Source organism: Haemorhous mexicanus, chromosome 9, assembly GCF_027477595.1.
Source record: "Haemorhous mexicanus isolate bHaeMex1 chromosome 9, bHaeMex1.pri, whole genome shotgun sequence".
Lineage (NCBI taxonomy): Eukaryota > Metazoa > Chordata > Aves > Passeriformes > Fringillidae > Haemorhous > Haemorhous mexicanus.
In genome coordinates, this window is record NC_082349.1 from 28269086 (window position 1) to 28281418 (window position 12333).

General features: G+C 40.6%; 1 protein-coding gene across 5 annotated transcripts in view; it reads right to left on the reverse strand.

The window, feature by feature from the left end:
* The window catches only part of DNM3 (dynamin 3), a 171593-nt gene that overhangs the window by 49532 nt on the left and 109728 nt on the right, over positions 1 to 12333 (reverse strand). For 4 of the 5 annotated variants that reach the window (XR_009487550.1, XR_009487549.1, XM_059854656.1 and 1 more), the window contains one exon: positions 6144 to 6255. The exons of the other annotated variant lie outside the window; for it this stretch is intronic. Coding sequence is in view for 2 of the 4 variants with exons in the window: in XM_059854656.1 (XP_059710639.1) it covers positions 6144 to 6255 (112 nt within the window). In the remaining 2 variants the exon portion in view is untranslated. The remainder of the gene's footprint in view (positions 1 to 6143; positions 6256 to 12333) is intronic. 5 annotated transcript variants of the gene reach the window in all.

Sequence of the window (12333 nt, forward strand, 5' to 3'; positions counted from 1 at the left end):
GGCCAGTCTGAACGGATGGGTGAGTACAGGATCCTGACATATGAACACATGGCAGGATCCAGTGCAGGAACAGCACACTGGGCAGTACTGGAGGAGGGTTACAGCTCTGGGAGCAACCCAGGAAAGCTGTGCCAGGACAGTAAGGAATGATTCTGCAGCTTTTTAGCATAAAAATGCATAAGAAGCTTTAAGACACTGTCATTGTCAATCTGCCATTCCTCTCCCCCCTGACCTCTTCTCAGAAACTCTCTGGTCACCTCTCAGGTTTATCCATGTCATTTTCCAACTCCACTGAGTACAGAAATCTCAAGATTGTGGAGTTTGAGCCTCTGCAGGCAGCTGCAGCTTGGTTCTATCTGTCCAGCTGGGATCAGGTGATCTCCAGACTCCAGCAGGAATGATCTGTGTGAAGGAGAAGGGGGACACACAGACGATGAGACATGAATGCTTACAAGGAACTGGGTCAAAGAGAAGGATCAGGATGGTTTCCTGGAGATTTCTTTTGGAGTTGTCTTCTGGATGGCAACCCAGGCCAGATGGAGTTTCTGAACCTACAGCAAGAGCTGCCCTTGGTTCAGAATGAAGGAAGAGTTAAGAGCTCCCAAATCCTCACATCTCACAGGATTCTCCTCTCCCTGCTCATGGGTATCCTGCTGAAATCTGTCAGCTGCTTCTGGTGCTGACCTCCCTGGGGTCCCCACAGCTCACAGCTCTGGAGAACAGAGCAGGTCCATGCAGCTCCTGACCTCCAGACTCAGTTTGTGCCAGCACCAAGAGCTCAGTGGTGTCCCATCTCTCCCCATTTCCCTTAACAGAGCACCTACAGTCTCCTCTGAGATCAGAGCAGCATCCCCTGCAGCAGCACAGCCTTAAGCCAGCATGTAGTAAAGAAACATTATAAATACTACCTTGACATTTTAGTGTACACAGTTAACATTTACATTTCACACCACCTCCTATGTAAAGTCCCTCTCTCCATGCCATCAATTCACCAATTCTCTTAACTCCTCCCCACCCAACACTAAGAGCACCTTTTCTCAGGCAGGCCAACAAAACAGAGTATTTTTGGTGCTTCTGAGTCCAGCCACTGTGGAGAGAGGAGTGGTCAAAAACTGGTTAAAAATACAAAAATTACAAGCAGACAAAATTCCTCAACCATCAAAACATTTAAAACCCACCTGGGTCTTTCCCAAATATCCCAGAAAACTTCCAGCTCACAAAGAGATGCTACAGGCAATATTCAAAGGCTACTTTCAATATTTGCTCTGAAGCATCTTTTGATGCTCCAGATTCATCTTCCTAAGGGTTAATATACCAAAACAGGAAGGAGGGGGGAAAAAAAGTCACAAAAACTGTATAACTCCTTTCTGAGGTATGACAAATTCTCTCTGAATCTTATTCCAAAGTGTGAGATGTGAAACTTCCATTCTTAAGCCCAGTAAAAATGGCATTAACAAGTCCCAACCCTGGGAACTGCATGATTATTCGTTTATCAGATCAACATCAGCAAAGCTGTCTTTTTATGTGCTGCTTACTTTCAAAAAAAAACCCTACCATGCATATTTCAGTTCTCCCTCTCCACACCCCACACCCTTCTGCTGCTGTCCAGCTGGAACACATCAAGGGTCTAGAAGCCAAGTCAAATGTTGACCCCACCCTCCTCCATCCATTTTAAGGCACCTTCAAAGCCAGTACACTGATCTAGTTCAGCTTAGCCAACAACGCCAGCAAATCTGTTATTTAAGACTTTAGTGCTGGGTTTTTATAACTGCCCATTAATACAAGCTTTGATGTATGGTCAGAAAACCCAGCTGTAATGAGTTTCATCAGACTGTAGTAACCTTTCCTCAGAAGGTCTTTATTACTATAAATTCATAATCTTTGGGCCCAATACTTTTATAGAAGCATTCTTACTGAACCTCCTTAAAAACAGCTCAGCAACACTTAACACTCTTTCCCCAAAATTAAAACAAAGAGCCAGTTATATTCTTTCTTGAAGACACTTTTGCACCCACATTTTAATCACATTTCCCTGTTAAGAGCATGCAGGCAATAGCTGTGTGAACTAAAAGACAAACTAATTTTCATTACAAAGTCCTTCAGACAGGATACAAAAGGAATTTGTAAAAGGACAAACAACTTACTTTGTTGATCCCCTTTGTGGGATGCAGCACGGAAGAAAGAGGGGAAAAAAGAAATGTTAGTTATATTTATTTTACATACATTCAGCCTAACTTGTACAGTTCTGGAAATGGCTCGAGCCAAATGAGGAACTGACTCAGGGAACATTCACTGAATCCTGCAGTCAGACAGCTTCCAGGGGAACACAGGACATTCACAAAGGACTTAAATGTTCAGCAGAGCTGTTTTCCTCACTGTGCAAACCAGGAGCAGCTCCTGGGAAGTCGCTGGATACAAATACAAGGGAGAAGAAAACGAGGCCCAAAGTGATGGGATGGGATGGGATGGGATGAGATGGGAATGGGGATGGGGATGGGAGCCAGAGGGATTTTCATGTGTTGGGAACACTGAAATTCCAGTACTCAAAGCAACCAGCTCCGCTGAGTCTTCCACGACAACCATTCCCTACAACTTGCCAGCTAATGGAAAGTTTCATGATTCAAAGCATTTTAAAAACCAAATGTTGAATTTTTAGATTAGTAAAAAAAATAAGGAGGAGATGGCATCGGGGGCACAGGGGGAGAAGGAATGGGCGGTGCTAACAAGGTAAAGTGTGCAGAGCAAGTTACGACAAACATCTGGGCTATTATTTTGGTTTAATTGTGAGTTTTGCCATGAGCTGGCATGAACAGCGTATATTATACAGTGGGAGGCCAGCCAAAATAAACACCAGCCTACACCAGTTGAGAAATACAGTCTGGAAAGGTTAGTCACAACGTTGTAGTCATTTTTTAACAAAAAAAGGAGGGTTTTATATGCATCGTCCAGAAAGCCAGCAGCAAAGTCAGCTGGTAAATGGATATCCCATTTCAAAGTGAATTGGCCACAGGATGATTTATATCAAACAAGCTGACTTGCATATGGGTTGGAAAAATAAAAACACTGATTCATTGCTATCTGGGTGGCTGTCAAAGCCCACGGCCTCACAAAGGCACATGGATTGGGAAGGAAGGCACTTGGAAACTGTAAAGAATTCAGAGCAATGCTGAGGGCTGATCAGAGGTAATTCATGGGACAGTGAATATGGGAACACAGTCACTGTGCATCCCCATGGACAGAGGGACAGGAAAAACAAACAAAATGAAGCAAGGAAATGGAGGAAGGGGGTGATATATGGCCTTAAAATATTAATGAGATTTGCTTAGGCAAAAAGAAAGATTATAAATCTAGAACCTTGGACTTTAAATGAGCAGGATTAAATGAGCAGCAGAGACTCTATGTTAGTGGTAGCAAGTACTGAGCCCCATTAGCACTGTAATCAAACAACTGTATGTAGCACTACTAAAAAAAAAACCAGCAGAAAAATGAATATTCTTAGTTGAGAGATTTGCCATTGGTGAGAATTCAGAACAGCTCTTTAATCAGTGCCAGATTCCTACTTCTCCTTCAGTTTTCATTTCCAAGCAGCAATTTTGCTTCTGATGCCAAAGCCTTGGATACCCAGAGTTCCCAGGTGTGCCTCACAGGTAAAAGAGAGAGAGAGGAGTTTGGTCTGGGAAGGGGCTTAGGCACCTCTTTGCCTTTTCAATTCTGGGATCATGAAGTTGGGGGGAAGCACTGAAGTAAACTCAAGTTGCTGCCATTTCCTGGCAGTCGCTCCTACTTAAAAATACAGTCTCTGAATCTTTGAAGGAGAATAAAAGACTGGGGGGTGTCTCTAAAACAATTTTATATTGTCAGAGGAAGGTGTGAAACTGAGGAGCATGGACAGGATTTCCATGAAATGCTGCTCATTTTTATTTAGGGTCCACTGGATCTTCTAAGGTACCTGGAGCCTTAGAGATTTTGCTTTGCAAAATTCAAAATTCTGAACAGCAGATTCACAGCCCACATTTGAACCTCCTTAGGAATAAAGTTTTGGAGGCCTAGAGTAGCACAGAGCATCTTTCCTGAACAGCTTGATAAACTACTGGGCAAATTTCAAACTACAGGCACTTAGAACAATAATATTTACTCTTTTATAATGAAAAGATAATTCCAGCTCAAAGGAGAACTGTATTTTGACTCCCTTCTACTTCTTTCAAGGAAGTCTCTCATCTTGCATCTAAGACTCCTTTGACAGACCAACTTTAAACAAAACCAAGATTTCTTTGTAAACATATTTTGAATACCAAGTATTTTCAGGGAGAAGGGAGAGACAGGAAGAGAGAAGTTCAGAAATCTAACTAGTCTTTCTTGTTTAAGGACAAAGTACCAGATATACCAATATGATAAAACCATCACAGAACACAAGATTAAACCAGAGGCAGCAAGAGTCTTTTGTGAAATCATTATTAAAACCTAAGCAAGGAAAAAACCAAAGCAACACAGAATATTTGTCCAAGTAATTAATTAGGTAACCTCTCATAACAAATCCTTGTTACATGGCTTCTGATATTCTTAGGTAGGAACAGATCTACTGGAACAGGCAACATACTGAAAACTCACCAACACTGTTTTACTTTTTAAAGGTAAAGTCTCTAATACCTGGTAGGTCTCCTGCTAAATACATATTTGCACTATTCTCTAAAAAAAAATCATCATCATTACCATCATCACTGTTTATTTCTATAATAAGTGGAGAATCCACTAGTATAAGAATTTTTTATTTATCTTTTTATGGCAGTCTTGAAACTGTGTATGAAGAGAAGAAGCTGAGCTTGTTTGCATGAACAGCTCCTGGAGGAGATGCAGACAAGAATCGGACTGGAAGCCATGCAGGCATCACAACCAAGGGAAGAAAAAGATGAAGACAGCCCACAACCCTGGACTCAAGGAACCTGGCCTTCCCATGGAAAACAACCAGGAAGAAGAGCAAATTCATCAGAATCAAAGCATCATTCCTCAGAGCAGATCTTCTGCCAAAGGTGATAGTGGCACCCTGGAAAATGCTAAGATAAACTCTGAAATGTTAAGCCTTGTGTTTTACCTGCGTAAGTAGTATAATTGCTAGCTGAAATAATTGTTTAGTGATTAAAATAATTATTGTATAATCATAAGAAGAACAATGAGAAACTGTATGTTCCTAGTCTAAGGTGGCCATGCTTGGCTGAAACCTATGTATACTATAGAACAATATAAGTTTAATAATTAACATGAAAGTTATATAACGATAGAATATAAAAGCATATCCATCCCAAACCTATGTCGGAGTCAGATTTGGGTCTTTACCCCTGACACCCAGAGCTCTTCAATAAAAGCACCTGCATATAATCATTTCTCGTGATTATGTGTTCCTGAACACTAACAAAGGCATCCAGCAGTCACTGCAGAAAGGTGAGTTGTGCCTTACAGAAATTTTAAAGGCTCAAATGCCAGGTATTTCTGCTAGTCAGCCTTCTCTTTGGATACATCTCAAACCTTCACTTGAAGTAAAACACCAAGATATCCAGGTCCAAAAAATATTAAATAGTAGCTGGACATACTCTGTTTCCCAACTTTCTGTCATTTCTAGTAAATGAATAGAGGCTTTTTTATTGTAACCTGTTCCATTTGCTCCACATGATGATTAGCTGAGTAAAATTGCCTTTGGAAAGGTTTAGCATGTGTTTCATACACAAAAAATGATGCAGTGAATAAGTAAAATAAATATACACGATTGCCTGGAATGCTTCTGTCAGTTCTGTAATCCAGAGCTTGAGGGAATAAACTCTTCAAAGCACATCTTTACCTTAGAAAACATTAACAGAAACAATGAAGCTCAGGAATCCCCAAATTGCTCAATGCTTTTACTACACAGATCCAATGAAAAACACGTTGGAAGCTTTGGTTTGTGGTTGGTTGGGTTTTTTACATTGAGGTTTGACGCACAAATTGGTCTTAAAATATTTCATTATGAATATTTTAGAATTACCACAGTACAATGAAAAGGCTGCTCTTTGTTGAGATATCTGCATCAGACACTGTGTTTTCCCAGATGACACAGTTGGGTTTTTTTGACTCAAACAGAGCAGCAACTGGCAAACCAGTGAGCTTTAACTTACTGAGGATTTATCAGGATAGACACCGGCTCGTAGCAGAGATGCCTTCCAGCTATCCACCTCCTCTTGGGAGTCACAGGCTAGCTCAAGGAAACGGTAATCCTTGTAAACATTCCTAGAACAAAGAGCACCACATTGTAAAACTAACATTTTACTGCTCTCTATCATGCACACAGCATTTAAAATTAAAAATCATTTGGGATCAGAAATTACTTGGTAATTTATGGGACAGGTGCTTGTTTAATAATTACACGGAGTACTTAAAAACATCTCTGAATGCTACACACACAGCTCTGGAAATAACAATCAGCTAAAAGCCCCGTGAAACTACTTAAAATCCATTTTCCTGCTTTTGCTAAAACAGAGCACTTTTAGGGGAATAAAAGGGTGTTGTGATGAAGAGGACAAACATGTAAGTCATGCTAACATAACAGCACAGCTTGTGACAGATTGCTGCCGTAACCAATAAATACCAAAATCATCACTGATGCAACTTCTTCCCATGTGAAGTCCTTTCAGTCCAGTTTATACCCTTTCCAGGTTTTAGACATCATCAGTAAAAGAGGAAAAAATCAGCAATGATAATCGAGATTTTTTTTTTAACAAATAAAACAAATCTCAGATGTCTCTCATCATAGTAAGAGAACTGGGACATGTTTAAATAAAACCTTTTACAGGTAGTTCACATAATGAGATAAATACAGGGAATCACTTAATGGAAGAAAAGAGGAAGGAGGGAAAATACATCTGTAGGAAGGTGGTACTTGTAAATTCTTCAATACACAGAACAGATTTTCCCCTCACGGTTTAGCCATTAGTTTCTGAATTCCAATTCTATACACAGAGCAGATCACTGTAAATTTGTCAGCCAACAGTCTTTTTAGGAAAGGCCACGAGCTTAGCTGAAAAGGGTCAGGAAAGCACATTTTGCTAGATCTTAAAAGTTGCACAAGGATCAATGTTCCACCCCAACCAGACTGTTTTCTTCCCTCAGCAAGCTGTGGAGGAGAAGGGCTGATGGAGATTGCTTCACTCTCAATGACAAGGGGCCCTTTGGTTTCATTGTGCAACTACAGAGGTCATTTCTCCCACATATTCTGAGAGGGAAAAACCCTGAATTCAGTGTAGAAAAAGGAAATATTGTCACTGCCTAGACAAATTTCTTTAGCATTCAGGGACTGGTGGGATTTCACTGCCACACTGCTGGAACACAACTGACTTGATGTAATTCCCACTCACAAGTGATTCTCTCTTAACCATCAATGTCACCAGGCACCTCACAGCCTTGCTTTTTAGGGGCAGTCTCAGGAAACAGGTGAAAAAAAGATTTTAAAAAGTGCAATTGAACCTGAGCATGAAGCAGCCATGACACCAAATCATTAAATTATCACCTACAAAACCAGAGCACAGCAACCAGAGCACACCCACTCTGAAGAGAGCAAAATCAGGTACTTTTTAGCAGGCTTGTAGGTTGAATTCAAAACTGCAAAGAATAAAGGACATACTCAGAATTATTTCCTTACATTGGTGATTCAATTCTCACCAAATTCAAAGGCTAAATCTGAGCACCAGGCTTGCACTACTCCCTTCCAAAACCCAGGCTGGAAGTGCCACCAGGGCATTTCCTTCCCACAGAAACCAGCCCCAAAGGTCACAAAGAGGCACTAATGGGCCTGATCCTATAGTTTAGCCAAAGCCACTGACAGGATGAATAACTGAAAGCTCTGTGGATTCTTTTATTGATTGAGAAATTTAAAATTAATCCTTTCTCTTCCCTGACTCCAAAAATACTAATCCTGTCTTAAAGCAATTAATAGCCTGGATGACCTTATCAGATGTTGTTACCTTAAACTGTGCAAACACCTGAATTTTATTCAATTTGCAATATTGTGGAACTCTAACTCAGCATTTACTGAACAAACAAACAAACAAACAAAAAAAAAAAAAAAGGGAAAAAAAAAGAAGCATAATGAAATTGCCAGAGAAAAAAATGCTTTAATTTATTGTTAGGAGAAACTTTTACTGAGTTAAACTTCTCTGGCTAAGATAATGAAGCAGCTATAACTTTGAAGAACTAGGAAGCTGAAATGGTAAAAGGGTACTCTCAGCAAAGATGACTAAAAATAACAATCAAGCAAATAAAGGCTGTAAAACATAGTGATAGGGAAGTTCCAAAAACACTTATCTGCAAGAGCAAAACAACATGACACCAACTTGAGAAAACATTTTTTCAGGCCTGTCATGTTATATATTACACTTTTTGGCATTTTGTGGCTTGCTCCAAGCAGCGTGGCTGTGCGAGCAGGATTTCAGCTAGGCACTCTGAACACGTGGGAGCTGACACTCCTGCATTCTGTCTCTGTGTCAGGACTTCTCCTGGGGCTGGGGACACCTCATGGCCAGCAGCTGATGTCCCCACATCTCCCAGGCCTTTTTTTCTCCCTGTAGGATCTGAGAGCTCTTTTTTGTGCAGCTCATTCTATTGTACTGCCACTGCCAAAGACACAGCACGAGCGAGGGACTGAAGGATGCACACCCTGAGTGCTCCCAGCAATGTCCCAGCAGGGCAGGTGAGGGGATGCTTGTCTCCCAGCTGCATTCCTTGCTGCTAGACTGCCCCTGCCTGTCTTTCTCCAAGAAAGGCTGACAAGCATAGGAACTTTTCAAAGGGAAAAAAAAGCCCAAGTAACTTCTTTCAGTAACTTCTGAAAAGAGTGTGTCCTTTTCCTGTTACCAGTGGAATCTTACAAAAACACATTAACATGTTTTACTCATTAGGAATGCACTCATGGAAAGCTGTAAAAACGTTCTTGAAAACAATTCAGATTTTCTGTTTTCTTCTCTCTTCCACTTCTTAAAATTGCTGAAGACATCAGCATAGCACCAGTTACTACTCAAGCCTCACCTACGTTCTCCGTATGGAATACTGTGAAGTCATGTTCTCACCTCTAGAGCAGCTACATGGGATGTTGGACATCAAAGACTATGACAGAATAAAGGATGCCAGGAAGGATGAACTCTCAACAACACCAATCCTGCTGATATTCAGGCATCTGTAAATCTAAGGGACTGCAGAAATAAGATAGATACAGAAAATGGGAACATGCCTAGAAGTACCATCTGCAAGTAGTATTTCCCTTGAATATTTAACATTTCCTAAATGTGAACACATAATTGAGGAAACTGCAAAGCTGTGTGCATCTACCACATCTACCTACTCCACTTCCTCCTGGAGTCTCATCACTGTAATTTAAATATCATGCATAATACATGAAAATATAACTATAGTGGCATATCTGGAAATCAACATAATACTGATAACACTGCCTTTTTTTCCCAGAGTGAAAAATACAAAAGACTACCATTTGTTATCTGCAGATTTTATTGTACTCTATATAAGCAAACCTCAACTTGGAACTGCATTTCCATTAAAAATACAACCTAATTGCTCGTGAGGATGAACAGACAACTGGACTAAAAGCATCATTTCCAGTTCTGGAAGGTTCCACACTCAGGACATGCCTTCTCTAGGCCAGGCCCATCACCTCAAGGTCCAGCAGCCACCCAGCTGTGACTTTGCTTACCCTACAACTTCTTCACTTTATTTTCACCTTGATTTCTTGATTCCTTTCCCTGTATATTTCAGGGCCTAATACAGAAATGTCCACAGGTGTTTCTTGAACTCCTCCCATCAGGAGAGAATCCTAACAGGACTGGATTAAGGCATTTGAAAGTGCCCAAGAGGAAAGTGAGAAATGCCAGATAAGTTTGAAGACTGACCCAGCTGTGAGTTACTGAGACTTCCCTCCCACCCACCTGAAGCCTGGGCTGTCAGCACTGCCCAGGGAAGGCTTGCCTGCCTAGAAACCAAATCTCTGCAGTTCAGGGGCAGGAGTGAATAACACACCTGAAAATCACCCAGAAAGAACAGCCCTTGCAACACCAGGGGTTCCCTCCGTGGTGGCTGCACATCAGAACGTGCTGAGCACATCCCCTGCTGCACATCCAGAGGGACTGTTCCTCTTGCAATTTCTTAATACTTAGATAAGGTTAAATATTTATCTCCAGCAAGCCTAGAAAATTTTGAAGGGCAACCACTGCAGGCACATTACAAACCCAGGTAACATGTGTGAATATATGTTAATGCACACTCACATATAACCATGTGCATGGAGAGCTTTTAGGCTGAGTTGGATCTGGATTTCACTAGCCAAAGTTGTACTGGATATGCATAAAGTTTATTTTCATAGAGAGAAAATACAAACCAAAATTAATTAAAAAAGCATTTATTCTTGTGGGAGGAGACAGAACAACCATTACACAATAAGAACAGTAGTGACATTTTTTAGAACTGGACCTGTAAAAACTACTTTAATCCTCCAAAGAACACAAACCCCTATTTAGCTTCAACATCACACTGACACAAGGGAAGCTACTCACAGACTGAAAGATAAAGGAATATCTTCTTTTACAGGGATTTCAAAGTGATTTTTTGTAAACATTTCATCTCTATTAGCATGGAAGCAGAATTGAACATTAGAAATCTAGAACTATATGCAAATTGGTCCCATTTTATTCCATGAAAACCACAAAAGATTCAATTCTTAGGTATTTCTTACTTGATTGAAATTGAAAACATACAGAATATGGGTTTAATGAATAGTCACCTAAAATGAAAAGGGGAGAAAATAACAGAATCCAGACACTCCAGCTACTGAGAAAGGTAATCTTGGATGAAACTGTACATTTTCTATCTATTCAACCTGCAACTCCACTGTGCACACTCTGCTTATTCAAATTTAGCCTCAGTCTGTGATTTTGGACACCTCTAATTGCACAATGGCTGGTTTGAACATATGCACCTTTTTTTTTTTTTTTTTTAATAAGAAAGCTCTACCAGAAGCTCTGCAAATCATATATTTTGAAGAAACAAAAATGGCCATCTGCTCTGAGTTAACAGCAATGACTAACATTTTCTATCAAGGCATACTATTTCAGATTACTCCAGTGTGAATGCTAATTAAAATTAATTACACAACTCTGAAGATTCTTTTTTTTCTTAATATCCAGAAAAGCCAAGGAGACAATCTCTGAGACAACGTCATGAAATAATTACACTTAAGGATTTTGCCATCTGTGTCATGTGAGTGCTCTCCCAAAAGCATATCAGTCTTTTCAAGTACACACACCCAAAACACACAGAAACCCCCCCAGCTTCCAGGTGCAAATGAACAGAAGATGTGCTGCTCAGTACATAGGCCAGCCTTGGCAATGAAGTATCTCGAGTCCTATATGTAACCCAGAACAGAAATGCAGCCAAAACTAACACCACACAGGCCAAAATCCACAGTAATAACAGTGACTGCCACTAAAATATTCCAGCAGTCCCTGGAGGAGAAGGTTTCATGCCTTTGGTGGTGAGGGATGGAAGCCTGGCCTGGAATCTGCCTTGGGGCCACACAGACACAAAAGCTGCCCCCAGCTGTCAATACCCGGACCATACTCTCTCTTATTTGTCATGTCAAAAATATTTGTCAATAATGATAAAACAGAATATATTCCAGGAAAAAAAAAAATAACACCAACCTTTTTTTTTTTTTTAATAAAGGAAAGCTGTTGGCAATAAAGGCTAGTTATTCCTTGGGTTTGTATATATTTCCTGTTCTTAAATATTGTACTCTCCAGCATTTTAGGGGTTTGTTTAGAAAGGTTAGCAGCTTTTTTTTCTGGATTAAATTTGTAGGGCTTTTTAATTAAACAGACTCTTTCTCTTCCATTTTGAACAGAGAGGGCTCTGAATAGCTAACAGTCCAGCTCTTCCTGGCGCTTAGCTTTCTGAGTAATTCAAAAACAGTAACTAAACATACATCTCATTTTAGGCTTTCTCCTTTAGCCTGGCTTCTATCCAACACCTCCTCTGACCCGGTCTCCTTTCACTAGTTCCCTTTATTTTGGCTCTTGCCCAATTTCCCTTATATATGGATAGCAGTTAACCAGTTGCTGCCCGTGGCCAGAAATTCAGTACTTACAGCTCTCGTACATTTGGAGTCCCAGAAACAACTTGTGCTCCATCCCCTTCTAGAGCAACCCACAGCCAACATTTATCCAAAACATGCAGTGATGCCTCTCACTGAGCAGACACAGTGTCATTTCCTGGGTCCTACCAGACCACAGCTCCCTGTGCAATATGATT